General features: G+C 33.9%; 7 protein-coding genes across 7 annotated transcripts; 5 read left to right on the forward strand and 2 right to left on the reverse strand.

The window, feature by feature from the left end:
* Window positions 1-877: 877 nt before the first annotated feature.
* EIN_369430 (hypothetical protein) lies at window positions 878-1,687 on the forward strand (the record flags this gene model as incomplete). Its single annotated transcript, XM_004259344.1, has 1 exon — window positions 878-1,687. One exon carries the CDS (start codon window positions 878-880, stop codon window positions 1,685-1,687), a length of 810 nt encoding a protein of 269 aa, XP_004259392.1.
* A 698-nt stretch (window positions 1,688-2,385) lies between these two features.
* On the forward strand, window positions 2,386-4,491 carry EIN_369440 (long-chain-fatty-acid--CoA ligase, putative; the record flags this gene model as incomplete). The annotated part of the gene is made up of 3 exons (XM_004259345.1): window positions 2,386-3,071; window positions 3,197-3,319; window positions 3,366-4,491. 3 exons carry the CDS (start codon window positions 2,386-2,388, stop codon window positions 4,489-4,491), a joined length of 1,935 nt encoding a protein of 644 aa, XP_004259393.1.
* Window positions 4,492-4,959: 468 nt separating this feature from the next.
* On the forward strand, window positions 4,960-5,583 carry EIN_369450 (hypothetical protein; the record flags this gene model as incomplete). Its single annotated transcript, XM_004259346.1, has 1 exon — window positions 4,960-5,583. The coding sequence occupies one exon, from the start codon at window positions 4,960-4,962 to the stop codon at window positions 5,581-5,583; it is 624 nt and encodes a 207-aa protein (XP_004259394.1).
* A 2,279-nt stretch (window positions 5,584-7,862) lies between these two features.
* On the forward strand, window positions 7,863-12,743 carry EIN_369460 (protein serine/threonine kinase, putative; the record flags this gene model as incomplete). The annotated part of the gene is made up of 1 exon (XM_004259347.1): window positions 7,863-12,743. The coding sequence occupies one exon, from the start codon at window positions 7,863-7,865 to the stop codon at window positions 12,741-12,743; it is 4,881 nt and encodes a 1,626-aa protein (XP_004259395.1).
* An 876-nt stretch (window positions 12,744-13,619) lies between these two features.
* EIN_369470 (protein vip1, putative) lies at window positions 13,620-14,594 on the forward strand (the record flags this gene model as incomplete). The annotated part of the gene is made up of 1 exon (XM_004259348.1): window positions 13,620-14,594. The coding sequence occupies one exon, from the start codon at window positions 13,620-13,622 to the stop codon at window positions 14,592-14,594; it is 975 nt and encodes a 324-aa protein (XP_004259396.1).
* A 167-nt stretch (window positions 14,595-14,761) lies between these two features.
* On the reverse strand, window positions 14,762-18,128 carry EIN_369480 (DNA damage-binding protein, putative; the record flags this gene model as incomplete). The annotated part of the gene is made up of 3 exons (XM_004259349.1): window positions 14,762-14,846; window positions 14,910-17,981; window positions 18,025-18,128. 3 exons carry the CDS (start codon window positions 18,126-18,128, stop codon window positions 14,762-14,764), a joined length of 3,261 nt encoding a protein of 1,086 aa, XP_004259397.1.
* Window positions 18,129-18,507: 379 nt separating this feature from the next.
* EIN_369490 (hypothetical protein) lies at window positions 18,508-20,307 on the reverse strand (the record flags this gene model as incomplete). Its single annotated transcript, XM_004259350.1, has 1 exon — window positions 18,508-20,307. One exon carries the CDS (start codon window positions 20,305-20,307, stop codon window positions 18,508-18,510), a length of 1,800 nt encoding a protein of 599 aa, XP_004259398.1.
* Window positions 20,308-20,612: the final 305 nt, after the last annotated feature.

Raw genomic sequence — 20,612 nt, forward strand, 5'->3', positions numbered from 1 at the left:
TATTATTCACACAAACACTTTTATTCTGTATTATTTAAATACTATAATTTTACTATTGTTTTTATATAAAAACTGGACTTTCTTATAATTTAATTATTTAACTATTATAATGCCAATTTTTTTTCAAAATAAATAACTATTAGTATTACAATAATATTTTATCATATTTATACAGGAATTTAAAGCATAATTCCATAAATATTAATAAACAAAATGTTATAAAAATTTTCATTAAACAAACCAACATAAAACAATTAATTATAATTTTGTTTTTTTTTCATAAAAATAATCAGGATTAATTACTAAAAAATTAATTTAATTTTTCATAATTAAAAATTGAACGAAGAAAACAAGAAATAGTTGATTGTTATGTTCAAAGATCAACTTTGTTTTTGTTTTTTTAAAAAAAATATACACATATTATATAATATAATTAATTATACTATATATTATAATATTTAAAACCAAAAAACATAAATGTTGGCATTTTCACTCAGATTTTTTGTCAAAAACTGTATTAAATTTGAAAAATATTTTATTAATATTATTATAATATTTATTATAATATACAACAAGTAATATCTATATTTTATAATTAATTTATATATATATAATAGTTAAAATAATATATTAATATATAATAAATTATTAGTAATAATTAAAAAATTGATTATTTAAGTATAAATTAACTATAATATAATTAAGAACAAATTAAATTAAATAAATAAATATTTTTGTTATTAAAAATAGTAATAATAATAATTTCCTATCTAAAAATTGATAAACTATACTATATAGTAAAAATAACTTTAACAATGGTTTTGAAAAATATACCAGAACGAAGAAAAAGAACAACTGAAAAAAAGACAAGTAAACAATGGCAAAGCATCCCACTGTTCTTGATTTAAATCAATTAATAGCGGCTTACACGAATTCACAGATCACCCCATTTAAATGTAAAATAGTTGTTTCTGACAACGACTCTGAGCGTCGTTTCATGGAACAATATATAGCCGCGAACCCTCCGACATCAACGAATGGCATTTCGCAAACAATAGGTAGTACAAACAATCTCTTTAGTAACTCATTGGTGTCACAAACGCCATCTTATGGATTATCGATGTACGGGACTACGCCACAACCCAATGATATAGAGAAGTATATGAAACCCATTGGTGAGCCGGGGAAGTGTCAGATAGAAGTGAGTTTTTTTAAGGGTTTAGAGATGCGGTCGACGTTCCAAACGAATCGACAGGAAGAATTAGTCAAAGAGGTTGAAGGCATTCAAAAAGAGATGCAAGAGGCGCTCTCCGCAATTCAAGACGAAGTCACCGAGCGCGTCGAAGAAGTCAAAGAACGTGCAAATAAACTCGACGAGAAGATATTAACGGTATTAACATCGGTCGGTGTATGTGATGAACAAACTCTTGATAGGTTCAAAGATTTGCTTCAGAAGGTCGAAAATTGTGATGTCGAGAAGAAACTTACACAACTCCTTGGCGTCGTTAAAGAGATCCAAACCCCTGTCGCTCCAAATATTTTCGATGAAGAAACGACTAAAAATGTCACTAACTTACTCTTCGAGGAACAGGAAATTATCGTCGGAATAGGAAGACAAGTGACTGAGCTCAGAGCAAAGTTGGAGGAGATGAAGCGAAGGCACGATAAGCTCAACGAGTTACATTGATTTGATTGGTGTGTGTCTTTTTCTTTTACTATATTATAGTTTAATGATAAATTTACTATTTGAATTCTCTTTCATTGAAGTGTATTATTACTTTATGGTAATATATAGTTTATTTCTTATACCAACTTTTTAGTGGAACTTTGTTACTATAAAATAAATAAAAAAGTTATTGAAATACTATTCTTTTAATTACTTACATAAAAAACAATAACATTGTATAATATAATTATTAATAAACTATTATATTTTTTTTTGTATTATTTTTACTAAAGGCAATCTATTGTTTATGGTTTCTTTTTAAATTGAAATAGTCAGTAGAGTTACTTTTAATTTGAAATGTGTTAATCATCTCAAAACACAAATAACTTATTGATGATGAATTTTTCTCATAATCCCACTATTTCATTTAAAAACGACGAAATATCAGAATAATAGAATCGATCATATTGTAAACTGTTCATTTTCGATTATTAACACCAAAATTTTTCTTTAATCACCAAATTAATTTTCTCATGGAATAACAACCCAAAAAACACCAAAAACACATCGAACTTTGTTTTTTCAAAATGATAGAAGATCTAATAACTCGTGTTATTCCTTTGAACCATTTTAACTTAAAGTTATAATAAAACAAAGTAACACACGAACTATACTTACAAATAAAAAGAGTGACCTCTCAAAAAATACAGATTGCTGTGATGGAACGTGGAGAGATTAAAGACGGGCATTATTACTTCAAAGTCCAAAATGCAATGAGTGGGTGGGGGGACCAAGACACCAACAACTTCATTCGTTCCCATACCACTTATGACTCTATTAAACGTCGTTGCGATTCCCATCCGGACGATGAGTTCTTTGGATATCGAGTACGGAAAGGTGGGCATGGAATAGGGGAATACATCTGGGTGAAGAACAAAGAAGTCCTTGAATTGGTCGATGCGTTTGCGGCGACCCTTATCCACACATTGAAACTGAAGAAAGGGGACTCGTTGGGATTTATCAGTCGAAACCGGTACGAGTGGTATGTCTCACAATTCGCAGCGCAGAAATATGGGATCATCCCCGTGCCACTCTACGCAACACTTGGAGAACAAGCAATAGACTACATCGTCGATTTGATGCAAATCAAACACGTCGTGTGTTCACTCGATAAGACTGTTGCCGGATTGGAGAAAAGAAAGAATTTCATCCAATTCATTATCTTCGATCATGAAAAGGTCGATGGCGTCGAAGTTCCAAATAATTCCGTCTATTTCGAAGATTTGTTGAATGAAGGAAGAAGTCTTCACTGCGACGCAGAAAGACCTAATATGGACGATTTAGCTTTGTGTATTTTTACTTCAGGAACGTCTGGAAAACCAAAAGGTGTGATGCACACCTTCTCGTTTGTTGATTTCATTTCGTCCATTTGAAGATGAATGAATTATACTATATAGTTTAATATATATAGTATAATAAATTATAATATATAGTATAATATATTATATATTTAATAAAAGTAACAAGTAGAACCTTTGCACATGGGATTACTAGCATTAATGAATGTAATATATTCACACAATCGCCGAGTAGAAATGAAACAATTTTCAGTTATTTACCTTGCGCTCATATATTGGAACAACAGACGAGTCAGTTTGTTCTTTGGATTCAACGTGAATGACGTGGTACTCATTAATAGAGGATTTATGTTTGGCGGTGGACGTGTTGGGTTCATATCTGGTGGCATAGCATCACTTTCGGACGACTTGTTCCACTGTAAACCAACATACCTAGCTGTTGTTCCTCGTGTCCTCCAACGTATTTATGACACATTCAATCACAAATTCAATGAAATGGGGTGTTTGGCGCAGACTTTATTCAATGTCGCCTATTACTTCAAACGTGAATCATTAGTCAATGGCAACTACAATTACTTGAACTTCGACTTTATCTTCTCCAAAGTACGCGATGGCTTTGGTGGGAAACTTCGGTTCATATTCAATGGTGGTGCTCCCATAACACCAGCGTTATTCGAGTGGCTTCGTGTCTGCACTGGTGCTCACATCATGCAATCATATGGATTAACCGAATCGTGTGGTGGGTGCACGTCCTGTTTACCAAATATGAACGACCCAAATGTTATTTCTTGTGGTTCTCCGTGTGACAGAGTATCTCTTCGTCTCACTAGTGTTCCTGAAATGGAGTATTTTATTGATTCGGTGATTCCATGTGGTGAAGTTGAGTTGAAAGGTGGTCCCATTTTCAAAGGGTATTTCCACAACCCCACCGAGACGGAAAACGCATTCACTGAAGACGGGTATTTCAAGACGGGGGATATCGGGAGTGTTGCTAAAGATGGTGCAGTGACTATCATCGATCGTAAAAAGAACTTATTCAAATTGTCGCAAGGAGAATATATCGCGGTCGAACCACTCGAAGGGAAATATGACGCGTGTGAGTTCGTCGGCCAGAGTTTCATCTATGGAGAGAGCACAGACTCTTTCATCGTCGGTGTCATCGTACCCAATTTCAGGAATGTCCAAAATTGGTTGAAACAAGAAGGCAAAGATGTCAAAGACAATAAAGAGATATGTCAGTTGATCAATGGGGAATTCAAAGATCGGCTCTTGGAAAAGATCCACGCATTCATGAAGGAAATGAAGGTACCTGGCTACGAACTCATTCGAAACGTATACTTCGTCGACGAGGAATTCTCAACAGAAAATGATTTGATTACTCCTTCCTTTAAATTGAAGAGAATGAACTTGAAGAAGAAATTCATGAACAAACTCACTGAGCTCAGAAAACAGGCTGGTGCGTTTTAACCAAAATTTTGATTTTAGTTTATTTTATAATACTTATATCATTTGTTATTAGTTCAAAATACAACCATACTCTATTTATATTTGTATTATACTTTATTAGTTTGTATTGTTGGTGAAAAAAGGGAATTGAAATGGGAGTGAATCCTATAAATAAGACGCAAAACTATTAGTATGGTAATTGAATTGTATTCCGTTGAAAAAGTTAAAAAGTGGAGGAACTGTCCAGTGTGAAATAGTTTTAAACGGGTTGTTCAGCAATTATGTGATGTTGAAATGAGAAATTTGGCGATGCTAGAAAGAACTAATAAGGATACTATTAATATAGCAAAAATACCAAAACGGCAAACACCTCATTTCCTGTGATTGCGCTGGTGGAACAGCACTACATTTGACCGTCGAAAGCAGGAGGAAAAACAGGTTTGTTGCTCATCGTGACAAAAAGAGAAAAAGGAACTTTAAAGTCAAGAGATGAGCGAACTATCACAAGAAACATTATCGTTGTCGTCATCGGAAGAAGATACAAACCAAGAAGCCACAAAAGATACGAACAAGGACTTTGAGAAGATCGTTCCCCAAAAATCAGACATGACGAAGTACTTCGACTCTGTTGGTATCACCAACGGTACAGAATACATGCACTGCAAAAGCTGCACAGACGCACACCAAAAGGGAGACCTCTCTCGCGTTATGAAGATTAAAAACAAGCCCGAAAACCTCAGAAAGCACTTGAAAAGTTGCAAATACTTTTGTAGCCAGAATGGCCTTGAAGCAGTTGCAAAGCCACAAAGGTCAAAAGCAACATCTATGTCCACAAGAGCCTTTGCAGAGGAAGGTCAACAAACCAAATTCCATAATCCACCTGAAGGATGCAAAATGATGCATGTTAAATACAACCGAAGGGTCGAGACCTTCGACGTCACTCCGGGTACAACTGGTGCACAAATCGTGAAGGACCTCAAAACAATTTTTGGAATTAAAGACGAGATAAAGTGCTTTTTGCGAAAGGAAGTTGACAAAAAGGTGCTCATTGGAGCGGCGGATGTTATTAAACTCATCGAGAATGGAGACTTTTATAAATTGGAATCAATGTAAATCAGTCAAATGCATTGAATAAATTCTGTCCATTTCGGTTGTGAAAACGTTCTGTCCAAAACAAATTTTTTATTTTTTAGAGTTCATTCTTTAACATTTTATTAAATAATTCTAATGAGAAAGATAATTATTTATCTTTCTCATTGTCTAAGTTTTTTTGTGTATTAATTTTGCTATTTCGAATTACCAATTTTTTAAGAAAAGAATTAAATTGGGGTTTATTGTTATTAGTTTATATAATAATTAAATTATAATAACAACAAAAGCCAATTAAATAATATTTTTTAAATAAAATTTAAACAATCAATTCAAAATTCAATAAAAACAACTTTTATTTTCAATGCAATTTCATTTTACTTTTTTTAAAAAAACAATAAAAATTTTTAATAATTTAAAAAAAAAGATATTATTTTTTATATAAATTGTGACAATCGATTTTTTGTTACAAATAAGGGCATACTAATGGATGGACGTCTATCCACTGGATAAGCGTCCATCCAGTGGATACACGCTTTTTTGCTGGATACAAATAATTTTTAGTAAAAAAAAGTCAATTTTGTCATTAAAAAAAAGCATTTATTTCCAAATAATAAAAATTCTTTTATAAGAAAAATAATATCGCCAAATGGTGTAATCTGCCACATAACAACAACATTTTTTTTCATTTGATATGTTAATAATTATACTTTTATAAACATTATTTTTTTAATTTAACAATTTTTTTAATTTACACGCTATTTTATAAACAATAACGTTAATTTTTTACTTGAATGAATACATTGATTTCAATAAAATTTGTTCGTTATTATCTGCTCATTATTTGAAAAACTACTCGTTAAATAACATATTAAAAATATCAAAACAAAACTGTTTTTTAAATTGGTTTTTATAACGGTATCAGATAAATGATCTTGTTAATGATACATAGTAATGACGAGTAATTTACACTATGATCTACAAAATGTATTCCGATATTCCAAGTATACTTTTAATTCAGCTACCAACATAAAACTATAAAAAACAAAACAAAAAATTACCCCGAAAAATAAAAAGAACTGATTTGTGTTTAAAAACGAGAAAACAATACTATTTTTTACGAATTTTTTTAAATGTTTCGGTCTTGGCAATAATTACCTAAACACGTTTATCATTAATCTTCTCCGTGAAAGAGAATGGATATTATTTGGATAAGAGTCTTTTTGGCAAAATCGATCTTTTATTTTTCAAAATTTTATTTTTTTTTCATTTTTTTGGTGCCCGATATTTCAGTCTATTTTTCCCTTTTATACACCAATCCACTAAAAAACGCCAATCCAGTGTCATGCCCTAAATAATTAATAAAAAATATTAAACCAATTAATACCTTTTTACAATCAATTGTACATATCATTTAAAAAAATAACAAATTCAACAATTAAAAATTAATAAAAAATTTATTTCCATTAATTTAAATGGGTGATTCAAGACTAAGTTTTTCAATAGTATTTTTAATAATAAATTAAAAATATTTTAACTTATACGTTTTGTTATTTTTTTAATTTTAGAAAAACAAAAAAAAATTGTTTATATTTGGTTTAAATCTCCTTCGAAATTATTTTGTTAAACAAAAAGTTACTTATAGTACTTACGATTATAAAAAAGCAATTTGAAAGTGAATTAATTTCTTTATCCATTAATTTTATATTACTAACTTCAAAACTAATTATTAAATTATTAATCTTTATTTATTAAAAAAATAGAATTAATAATTAAATATATATAATATTTTAGTAAATTCAAACGTTAAGGAGATAAATATCATCATTTCGTTTCGCAGTCACTTTACAAATTCATAAACGTTTAAAGCTGTTATAAACGAAATTAAATATAAATAAAGAGAAAGCCGAGATTTCATTCACAAATTACCTCTTGCGAGATTGAGCGAGGAGTTACTAATAATTAATTGCATTTTAAAAAAAAAATGAACTACTATAATATTATAATATTATATTTATATTATATATCATTATTCTGGTCGAAGTATATGAAAATTTGAAATAACAAAATCTTTTTATAAATAAGTGTTCCACATAGAATTAAAACTATATATTTATAATAAAACAATTATTAAACATGTTTGTTATAGTTTTGGATTGTTGAGAGTGGATTTCCAAAATTGTGTGACTTTGAAGAAAGAAGCCAAGAAAAACAACATATTGTGGTGGGGGTTGATGGCATTTCTTTAATTCAGAGCTGAAAGGTGTTGAACTTCTAATTTACCAAAACGAACAGCTAAAGTGATGGTAGGCCATTTTAGTTTTACTTTGTTTCTTTTTTTCATATTCAGTATATCTAAAGGTTCAGAGTGCCCAGATTCATTTACTGGAGATTATACACTTCAATCCACAAAATGTGAATGTCTCAACATAACTTTAATGGATTCAAAACTAATAGTCAAAGATTCGGTACTCAAAAGTGAAGTATTACAAATGTATAACAGTATTATAACTCTTCTCGATAATGTATCATTTCAAATGACGACAACTACTTTATCTTATAGTACATTAAATATGCAGCTAGATACTTATAACGTAGTTGGTAATCTGTATTTTGAAAATAAAAGTAGTTTTGTTATGAAAGACAATTCGATATGCAATGTGACGGGATCACTCTTTTTGAGTAACCAAAGTACTATTAATATAACTAATTCAAATATTATTCAAATAGCTTCTAATTTTACTTTTGACAACTCATCAATTCTTCTGAGTAACAACTCTCAAGGGAAGTTCAATAATATAACTTTAACAACTTCTAGTATTCTTTTACTTTCCCAAAGTACTAAAGTAGAATTAATAAATTTATTAAATGTCTATGATTCATTGGTCGAAACCAACGAGACGAGTTCTCTCTCTACACAATCTTCGGGCCAATTCTATACATCAAAACTCAATGTCAAAGATAAAAGCAATTTTGTGTGCAAATTACAGTGTTTATTTACGTCTAATTCGTTTTTGCAACTCTCTTCTAGTATGTCATGTGGTTCTTGTTTAAAATTAGATACTGCGTCTGAAATGGAAATTATTGGGAATGCCACAGTTATCGCAAATCAAATCATTTTATGTGTCAATTCGAAGAGTAAGATCCAAGATAATTCGGTAATTACAACGGTAGTGATTTTAATGATCCAAAACTCAACAAATGTATTTTTACAAAACGACACAAAAATGACAATTGGGTGCAATACCATGATCATTTGGGGATCAAATTTATATCTCCACCAAAACGCGAGCTTCATCAATGTGTTATTAACAATCTATACCAATTCTAATATCAAACTATATGATACGAGTTATTTAAAAACAACAGACACCTTTGAAATCCATAGTAATAGTTCTATTATAATGAGTGATAACTCCAGTGCCTACGTTTATATATGTAAAATAAGTCAAGACGGGCATATGAAAATGTATAACAATTCCATTATGAGAATACCAAACGTAGTAAAAATAACAGGGGAATTAATGATGTATGGACACAGTCAATTACTCTCAGAAACAGACATAACTGTTGATTCCAGTGGAGTAGTGGAGTTATATGATACCTCCCACATGGAAGGGAAGAACAATATACAAGTGACTAATGGTGGGCGGATCACGTTGAATGATTATGCAACGATTCAAAGTCAAGTGATTCAAGTGTCTGGGAGTACTTTGATCCTCACAAGTCCACATGTACATACCAGTGTGAATGCACAAACCTTTATATGTGTGAATAGTGTCCTTCAGATCACAGGAAAGAGTACTTTTGAGACTCAAATTGGGATCTTCACAAGTTGTACAATAGAGGTCGAGAATCGTCATTTATCTGATATGCCTTTATTTAAGTTATCAACCATTTCTATAGTCGCTTTAATCATTTCTTCACTCACACAATTCGACTTCGGAGTTTCAAATACCGCCATTACAGCAGAAGAAAGTCTCACCACAAGTTGTGGGCTTTATTTCCTTCAAAATAAATTACTTTTAAGATATGGGAAGAGTCAGGAGATCTATTGCCACTTAACTAATGACAACCTCCAAACGCCAACGTTCAGTGAAAGTTATTGTGTTAACATGGCACAGAACTCATATTATATAACACCGATACTTGATAACCTCGAACTCAAGTTTGAATATTCAAAGAATAGTACGACTCCTCTACAAGCTATTGATAACACTTGTGTCTTTGGATATTATGGAGTATGTCTTGATTTAATACAAAATATTCACATCCATTTAACTCACATTTTGTCACTAGTGAATTGCTATACAACACTCGCCAATGTCTTGATTACATCTGACAGTGGATTTAAAATTCCAGATACAAATTGTTATGCAGCGTATTCATATAACGGTACCTTCAAGTGTAATATCTTATATTCGCAGTGTGAGAATGGCACTTTTGATTCAACTTTAGGGAAGTGTACTTCCTGTATGGACACCTATTGTCTGTTATGTCGCACTGTTTCCTCCAACTCGTGTATCCGCTGTATCCCAAATTACATTTTAACAAACAACAACTGTTGTTCTATTAAAGAGGAGAAGTGTTTGTCTTCCAATGAGAAGTGTTTGAAGTGTGAAGATGGGTATACCCTCGAGAACGGGGGGTGTAAAATCCCATATGACCACTGTCAACAGAAGAATTACTCCTCACAAGTCTCAACTAAGACGGCTTTCAAATATACAACAGACACAAATGACCTTTGCGTGTTATGTTCTCCATTGGTGAACACTCTGAATATCAATGGAAAGTGTAAAGAAACAGATTCTAATAGTTATAGTAAAAGTAACTATTATATAGTTTCCTGTGTATCGGGGTACATCACAAATGGCACGTCGTGTGTTCTCTGTACCACTTTCATTCAAAATTGTGAGCGATGTACAATAACAACGTGTGAAAAGTGTCAATCGGGATATATCATAACGTCTTCTGGAAAGTGCAAGAAAGCAGTGGATGACTCTTTTAATACTATTCGTGATGAGAATGGACTGTACACTGACTCGATACTCCACTGTGACATCATAGTCAATGCAAAATGTGTTGAATGTGACAATAACACTTTAACTCTGTCCAACGCAAAATGTGAGACAACAAAAATTGAGAATTGTTTAGTGAAGACATCATCAGAGTGTCTTCGATGCATCGAAGGGTATTATTACAATGGTACAACATGTTTAAATTGTGACTCTGCATGCTCAACGTGCACTTCTTCGTCTCTTACAAATGAAAGTGATAGTACAGACTCCACTCGTGATAGCCTCTGTCTGACGTGTTCTGAAGGAAGTTACAAAAGCGACTATCGATGCTATCCAAATGCCGAATTGCAAGCCAAGTGCAACAAGATCTCCGTCACAGGTGATGGGTGTTATGAATGTAAAGGGGGGTATTACCGTGAAGGACTTGATTGTAAAAAATGTGACATCAAATGTGGGACGTGTAATGGCAAAGACCAATGCCTGACATGTAATGTGACTAATTATAAGACAGCAGACAATGATTGTTTACCACGAAATACACTTTATGGGTGTTCCTATGAAGTCACTGCAAATGGGTGTACTCAATGCTCGGATGGGTATTTCTTATATAAGGAAAATCAGTGTTCTCAATGTAGTGATTTCTGTAACACGTGCTTCTCCACATCCGCATGCACTTCATGTAAAAACGATTCAAATTTGATTCTCTTAAATAACAATTGTACAACTATGAGTAGTGTAGAGAAGTGTATCGAAGTGTCCTCCTTTAAATGTGCAAAATGTTCCTTTGGTTACACTCCATCAGACACTGGTCTCGAATGTAAGAAACATCTGCCATGGTGGTTGACTTTCATTATAGTTCTTTTATTAATTATAATACTAATAACTATAGTATTCTTGACCTTAAGTCTAACCAAGGTGATTACGTCACGCCTCCACACATATCGTGTGAGGAAAGCGTCTCGTATCTTTACCATGCGACCTCATACCGAGAAATATTATAATCTTAATGGGGGACTTTGTATCAGTCGTGATATATTGAATATGAACGATTATAGCGCAGAGATCCGCATAGACGAGGAGATATGTGGGTCCTTTTCTATTGGGAATACTGAGAAGAGTCATGTGAATGTGCACATCACGACGAGTGAAGAGGATGAATTGTATACTCTTCGAGTCGAGCCGTCTGATGTTGTTTTACACACAAAGGAAGCCTGTGAATTTCATGTTATATTTCGACCGAAATGCACGTGTAACATTAAGAAGGAGATTGTAGTAGTTTCTCGAAGAGTGAAAAATGCCATTGAAGATGTTGTGAATAAGTTGGTAGTGACAGCAGACACTGTCTTATCTACACGACTGAATCCACATGAAATAATAGAAGAGACCAAAATTGGGGAAGGTGGCTTTGGTGTTGTTTATATAGGGAAATATCGTAACACGATTGTAGCAGTTAAGAAAGTGAAATTTGTGTTAAACACACCGGGGGAAATTGATGGGTTTGAGAATGAAGTCGACATGTTAGACAAATTTCGGAGTGATTATATCATTCATTTCTACGGCGCTGTTTTTATACCAAGTAAAATATGTATGGTCCTTGAATACGCACAATTTGGATCACTTCAAGATATCATGAAACATCGACGGGATACTCCTATAATCTTTATTATGCGTACTAAATTGATGTTAGATGCTGCAAAGGGGATAGAGTATTTACACAACAATGGGATCTTACATCGAGATATTAAACCAGATAATATATTAATAGTATCATTGGATGAAGGCATGGCAGTCAATGGAAAATTGACTGATTTTGGTTCAAGTCGTAATATCAACATGTTGATGACTAATATGACCTTCACTAAAGGCGTCGGGACTCCTATTTATATGGCTCCTGAAGTCTTGAACCAAAGAAAATATAAGAAACCCGCAGATGTGTTCTCCTTTGCTATTACTATGTATGAATGCCTCTCATGGGAAGAAGCGTACCCAATCAAATCTTTTGAATATCCATGGTGTATCGCTGATTTCGTGACTCAAGGAAAAAGAATGGAAAAACCTTGTGGACTCGATGAGAAATATTACAACCTCATCGAAAGGTGTTGGGTACAAGACCCTTATATGCGTTATACAGTCACTCAAGCTAAAGAAGTGCTCGAACAATTTTAAATGTTTTTAAAATAGTTACTGTTTAGTTTATATAGTAAATCTATAAAAATATGGTATAATATAGTTTATTTATTATTAATTGTATAATAACAAATTTATTATTAATATAGTATAAATATGATATTATGTAATATAAAATAAATATAATATAGTATACTATTAAACAATCAAATCTATTATAGAAAAAATACTAATTGAAAAACTATAAAAATTGTCAATTGAAATTTGGGAGTGGTGATTTGAACTAAAATTATTAATTATATTTATTATTCAAATATAATTTTTTATTTGATAATTAAAAAAATCAATTGATTTTTTTTGAAAAAAAAATAATAATTTTAACATTAATATATTAATTATAAAAATAATTTTGTTAAAATTTGAACATTACAATCTATTAAATAAAAAGAACTTGAAATTATTTTAAAAGTCAAATATCTTTGGCAATTTACAATTCATTAGTTTAAAACTATAGAATTGAAAAAGCTAATTTAAGGCTTGTAAACAATATAATTATATTATATTATACAATTAGTTTATTACATAAGAGGAACTAAAGCTACTTAAAGGATTGTTATGAAGTTTAGAAATGATAAATCGGCAGATATGACATTGACTTACCTTTTTACAAATCAATACCTAAAAATTTCAATTTATTAAAAAAAAAGAAAACACAAAGAAAAAAGTGCTTTTCATTTCAATCTCATCAAATCAATGATAACAATCCCTTGAATTGATGAAAAATGTATTAATTTTTATCAAAATAATAATTAAAAATAATAATACAATTAAGAGACCCCAGAAATGACGAACCAAACCGAAAAGAAAGAAAGACGATGAAGTTAAGTGGAGAAAAAACTGGGAAATACAAATTGAATGGCAACCGAACAAAAAACATTTAACGTCTTGGTGACAAACATTGACAAAAATGTGACAGTGGAAACACTGACATCATTCTTCTCATTCACGGGGAAGGTTGTTGAGGTTCGTCTTTCGAAGGTCGATGAAGAGACACAACAAGCAATAATTGTCTTTGATTCTGAAGAGTCTGTTAAGACGGCAGAACTTATGACTGGTGCTCTTCTTGAGGCAAAGAGAATAGAAATTGCTCCAACGCAATTGACTCAATCCACTACCCACGACACAGTGTTTAGAGGAGACACTTTACCCGAGCGAAAAATCCCCGACCTTCCTGCAGAACACACAAAAGCATCTGTTGCAGCGTCACTCATCGCACAGGGATATATCTTGGCAAGTGATTCCTTCCAAAAAGCAGTTCAATTCGATAAAGATCACAACATCTCAGACACCATCAAAGCAAAGGCCGCCGCCGTCAAAAATGCGGCAATTAATGTCGACGAACAATACCACATCACTGAATACTTGGCGCTCGGAGCAACTATGGCTGTTTCTTATGCGTCTGGAATCAATGAAAAGTACAAAATTACAGAAACTGTATCGACCACTGCAAAAGAAATTGACAACGCACTTGGCATATCAAATGGAGTCGGAGCGGCGAAACAAGCAATCGACAACGGAATCTCTAAAGTAGTTCAGTCGGAGCCAGTCGTGAAAGCAAGAACTGCTGTTTCGTCATCGATCAACGAGTTTTCAAATGAAGTTTCTCAAGAAGTTGGCGTCAGAAAGAATTTGAAGGATTTAGAAAAAATTGAATGTGAGAAGGAGCAGAACGAAACAAAAGAAGAGAATGATACAAAAGAAATCGTCGTTGAAAATCCACCGCAATTCGAAACGACACCACTTGCCCCAGTCGATGTTCCTCAACAACCAGTTCAAGATCAGATAGTCACCATTCCTGACGATGTTGACTCTCCTCACAACCTTCTTTAATTTTTTAACACTTGTTTTTGTTTTTGGATTTTATTCTATTAGTATTAGTAAAAATATCCATTTAACTTTTATCAAAATACCATTCTTATTATATTTATAATACTTATCATTCTATTTTGAGATCTATTCATTGAACTATTTAAATAGGTCAATACTCAATTGAAAAATCAATGAAAGATAGTGTTCATACTTTCCAACACAGTGACAAGTTCTTCTCCTGCATACCCAATTTTTTCCGCGATGTGCTTTTGACTACTTGTGAAAGCCATTCAAATACAATCCATTGTTCAATTTGACACCAATAAAAAAACAAACGACTCTTTAGGCAGATCTAAGAACAACTCCACGACATTCCCATCGATAACATTCTGGGCTTCCATCCTTTTCCAATCATCAAATACCATTTTCCATTGCCCAAACGACTCGCACTCGATGACTCCTTTCATCTCCCTCAGCATCTCACTTTCAAGTGCAAAGAGTTTTTTGTACGTCTCCAAATTGATTTCAGTGATCCCTCCAATACTCCCACAAATCCCACCAAACAACATACACTTCTTCTGTGTCTCCCACATCGCATTATTCATCACGGCAATCGATCCTTTGCACATCACATTAATGCATTCCCCCACATGAATATGCGCTTCATTCTGTAATTTGAACTTCTCGTTCTCATTCGTCGTTGTCGTGTTCTCTGTAAACACCAACAAATTCCCTTGGGAATCACTACTCATAAAACAGTGCTCGTCCATAAATTCTACGGCAGTGGTGTAACTCGCATAGAAGTCTCGACACGTCTCAACTACGGCATTCCGCGTCGCTTTCTCGTCAAATTTAAACACAGAAATTGACTTCATTAAATCACCAACTAATATCTCATGCCCCAATGTCTTCACAAATAGCCCTATCAATTTCACATTCGCTCCTCCTTTCTCTTCAATAGTAACCGCAAACTTCCCATCAACTATTTTCCTCTCAATTTGGTAAACTACTACCTTCTTCTGAATCGTCGCGGCTATGTAATTCCCAACATCATTCTCAAATCGTTTCACAGAATACACCGCACCATCTACATATCTGTTGGATACTTCAATTATCTTCTCTTCGTGAATTTCAAATATGATAAACCGCCCACGACTCGGCTCGACTTCCCCTAGTTTCGCATACGCCGTACCTACTATGTACAGTTCTTTCTCTTCAATTTCTTTCACATCAATGGCCATCCCATGCTCGTCTTTATCAAGTCGCACTTTGTCAATTATTTCCATCTTTCTCAAGTCTATCAAATTGATGAAATGCACTTCATTCTTCCCACTTCGCGTCTCTTCAATTTCGGACGACAATAACACACCACTTCTCCCATCAGAACTCACCACTACTCGTGACACAAAAACACCCAATTCTAGACTTTTCGTGTTAATTGCTTTGACCTCCTCAATACTTCCAATCATCAAACTTTCTTTACTTGCTATTAAAACACTGTTTGGTATCCCAGTAATGTGGACACCAAGAAACCCGACGGACTCCCCTATATTCACACTCATCATTTTGATTTTATCATCATCTAAACTCATCAACGTTGGACGCTCACACACACAAATCTCATACATCTTCCCATCTATCGCCATTTCATCTATACTCACACCACCCATTCCTACCTCAATAACCTTCCCTACTTTATGTTCCTCTTCCATTTGAGTCGAATTCTTCTTTCGAATGTTTGAGACAACTACACGACCATCCCCTAACCCAATTATAACTTTAAGAGTCGAAGGCGTTCCAACAAATTTAATACTTTTACTCACCACATCTCCTATATACACCCGGTCGAGTACATCACCTTGGTCGTCGATGATCTCTATCTCTTTATGCTCCCATCGACCAACTCCAATATACCTCTCACGTGTATTTTCAGAAGAAACAGTGTAACACCCAATGCTTGATATCTCCTCCTCGTACCTTTTGATATCACTCATCACACACTTTTCAGCGTCAAATAATTTCACGGTATTCCTCCCACTATACACAACATCCTTCCCTTCACTAACACAATGTGTAATCTCCTCAGTACTCACAAACTGCTCTTCGACAATCGTGTCATGCACTCGTGCTATTGAAATCCCACCATTCGTTACAACAACTAATTTCCCATCAAAATCTCCAACTCCAACAATCCGTCCTTTCACCGTCACACTATTTGCTATCTCAACAATTTGGACGTCTCCTTTCCTCCCTTCTATATGCACAAAATTCGACCCAAATGCCCCCTCGATGACATACATCTCTTTATAATCGTCACTCATATCACCAGCATTTTCAAAGCATTTCCACATCTTTTCAATCCCACGGTACTCCACCTCCCCAAGAATATTCACCCCAACACCACTCCGTAACAACTTCAATGTGCCTTGGTGATAGGTGTTACTACATATCAGTAAATCGTCCTTCTTCGAGATCTCGTCGTGGAGGGTGATCATGTCGAGAATTGGTCCTCTGTTCTCAAACGTTTCAAGTACCTCCATCCTCTCCTCTCCTATTTTAATTAAATAACTGTTTCCTCCACTCGATCCCCAGAATAACACCCCATTGTCAAGATACACCACTTTCGATGGAATACTCAATTTGGCAAAGGGAAGGGGGTAGTAATGGACCTGTTCCACGTCAAGCCTCAAAGTGATGAGATGGGACTTCCCGGTATTGTCGCAGAGCAAAAGGCGATTATTGTCCAAGAAGCATGTTGTAGCGATTGTGATTTGTGGCAATGCGACGTTAATGCTCTTTGTATTAGTATTGTAGTGATATTGGAGTGATCCGTTTTGCACGACGAAGAAGCCGTTATTATGTGCGACGAAGAAATCGACGTTCTCTATTGGTTGATATTCCGTTGAATTACTAACAGAGAAGTCGTCTGTTTTCACCTCATAAAACACGACGGTCTTTTTTGTGTTTTGATCCGAGTGGAGAGCAATTTGATTATCTCCAATGATGTGCATCCCGACTATTCTTTCCTGGTCAATTCTCACACTTTTGACACTTTGGCTCAATAGTTCCTCATCTCCTTGTGGCAGTGAAATGATTTTGATTTGGTGGTTATACAAATAAAGTATCAAATATTTGTTCTGCATCACCACACCCAACGCTCCATAAAACGCCTTTCTCCCAAGGCGATCTTCAACTGAAATACCAAAGACAACCTTCAATGTATTCCCTTCAAGTCGTGTGATAGTAAGTTGATGATTACTCGTTAGTATTATAACAAAGTCTCGTATACTCTTTCCTTCAGTCACTCGATACGTTTGGATCAACGTTATCGAATATGGAAACATTTGACTGTATCGTTGCTTCAACCCGTTCTCACTCATTTCGTAGATGTCAACATACACATTCCGTCTTCTTGTTACTTCTTTTCTTCACCTCACTCATACTAACAAACGATGTGATTAAAAATTGCGTCGGGCCTTCTTCCAACTTCCCTATCACTGTGTGCGTGATCGCAGTCGCGGGCGCAACTGTTGTTTCATAAAACTTCCGCTCCATTCTCCTTCTTTTACAGTTTCTCTCCTTTTTCTCTTTCTTTTTCACTTTTTCATCTCTTCCAATCCCTTATCTATAATAATATATGTTATTATTCTCTGGCTTTGAAAAACAATTCTTAGAGTATACTATACTTCATTAACTATTTTATTACATTTTTACTATTTATTATCGTTTTTCTTATTAATTTCTTTTTTTTACTAACTTCAATTCCACTTTCTTCAATAGTTTAAGTAACTATTAAACCAAAACACTTGTTATTGCATCAAGGAAAGTTACTATTGTTTTATTAATTCATTACTAACACCAAATTATCAGTTTATAGTTAGTAAGAAACTATATTACTACTATTACTAATACAATAGTACCAAAAAATATTAATTCATTTTTCTTTTTCAGTCTTTGCTTCACTTGCGTTTCCTCGGTTGTTGTCGGACTGATCAATTCCAAGATTGCTTCCCACACGTTCCAATAGACAATTGATGGTTTCTTTCGGGTTTGAGTTTTTATTCGCGTTATATTTATCGTAGTCGCGTTGGAGCTTACACAGTAAAGAATCAATTTCAGTATCGTTATACAGTTTCATGAGACAAGCGATGAACCCCTCACAATCGGTGAATGAAGAGAAAGCGGTACCTTCCAATTTTTTATCAACGTTTGCAATATCCCCAATGACGACTTCCCCCCTCAAACTTGAAGTCCCTTGGGCGGTGCCAGAGGGTTGTAAATTAATGTTTTGTTGTGCGTTTAAGCCACTGCAAGATCGCGTCAACTTGGACTTAAACGCGTTCTGTTTTCCCTCACCCAACTTCTTTTCCAGACTTGCAATATTCTTGTCCACCAACACATTCTTCACTGGTGTTGTGTCGACTGCTTTATACCCGATATTTTCTTTGGATTTTGACTCAGTGAGCAGCGTTCCTTCAGATTTGGTATTAGTAATAAAATTGTCTTTAAATGGATTCGGTCGCTTCGGTTCAACTTTCCTTTCAGGTGTAGTGCTTCGTTGCACTTCAGTTGGATTCACGCCGCTTTCTTTGATCGAAGTATCAGGTTGATCCTTTGGCAATTCTTTGCTTTGGAAATTATCATTTCCTCCACTTTCGACTCGGTCAGTAAGAGCTTTCTGCGCGCCCTCGATATCCCCAAAGCCTTTTTCGTTTACCTTCTGAGTTTTTTCAATCGCGTCATAAGCAGCTTTTTCTGAAGGCGTTAAACTATTCACAGACGGTTTGAGTTGACCCGATTGGATACTATTAATCAAATCGGTGAGTATTTTGATTTGCTCGTCCAATTGAGTTTCTTTCGTTTGCAACGATTTCACCTCCTCTTCCGCATTTTTCATATCCAAACTTTTTTGTTCTTTGATCTTCGCAATTTCTTCCGTCTTTGCAATTGTTTTATTTTCAAATTGCGTCATTGTATCATTATGTTGTAATGAAGCAAGATCAATCAAGTTCGTCATTTTTAAAATATGATCGTGGTAATCGGATAAAACCGATTCTAGTGTAGAAGCATCAGCGTGGTATTGACTCGTTTGGTTTTTCAGTTGTTCGACAGTGTTCCGCTTTTCTATTTCCTTCTTTTTGACCTCCAAATTCGCTTTTTCAGCTTGAATCAACTTTTCGTCCTCCGCAATCTTTTCTTCCCATTGTTTTAACTCCCCCAACGCCTCGTTTATTTTCGCTTTATTCGCGCTTTCAATCGTTTCAATTTCGTCCACAATTCCCTTTTCAATAACCTTTTGTGTATCAAGTTGGTTCTGCAAAGTCTTACACTCGCCGTCTTGCTCTTCCAATTGCTTTTTCAATGCCTCTGTATTCGTTTCCGTCTTTTCAGCTTCGGCAGTGTTTTTTTCTATTGTCTCTTTCGCCGCTTTTATTGTCGCTTCAAATCTCGTCGCGTATTTAGTCGCCAAGTCTTTACTGTTTTTAAGAACTTCATTTCGGGCAGCTAATGATGCCAACAACTTGGTCGAATCTTCAATTTCAGCCTTACACAAACTCTGTTTCGCCTTGTGGTCACAAAAGTCTTTCAACTGATCGCCGTGCCCAGTCTTTTTGTTGGTCATAACATTTTCAAGAATTACACGAAGACTCTTGTCGAGGTCACATACTTTTACTAACTTGTCCTGCACCGAATTGATCAATATCTGCAAAGTTACGATGTCGTTCACTTCCATTTGATTGTTCAGAGTTTTTTCAGTCCTTTTATTTTTTCTCTTTTCTCCTTCTTTAATCACATTTCTCTCTTTTTTGTCAATATTTTTATTCGTGAAAAACAAAGTTAATTTAATAATTATTTTACTATATTTATATCTGTTTATATACTATAATTACTTAACTTATTGCAAAAATTAATTAATATATTTTGGTAACTATATTGTTTTAATTATTAGCTTGAAATTTTTGTATTATTTTTTACATTTCATTTAATAAAGAAATATTAATTAGTTACTAATTAAATAATGGATTGATATAGATTTAT

This window comes from Entamoeba invadens, assembly GCF_000330505.1.
Source record: "Entamoeba invadens IP1 unplaced genomic scaffold scaff_1105074726357, whole genome shotgun sequence".
NCBI classification, from domain to species: Eukaryota; Evosea; order Mastigamoebida; family Endamoebidae; genus Entamoeba; species Entamoeba invadens.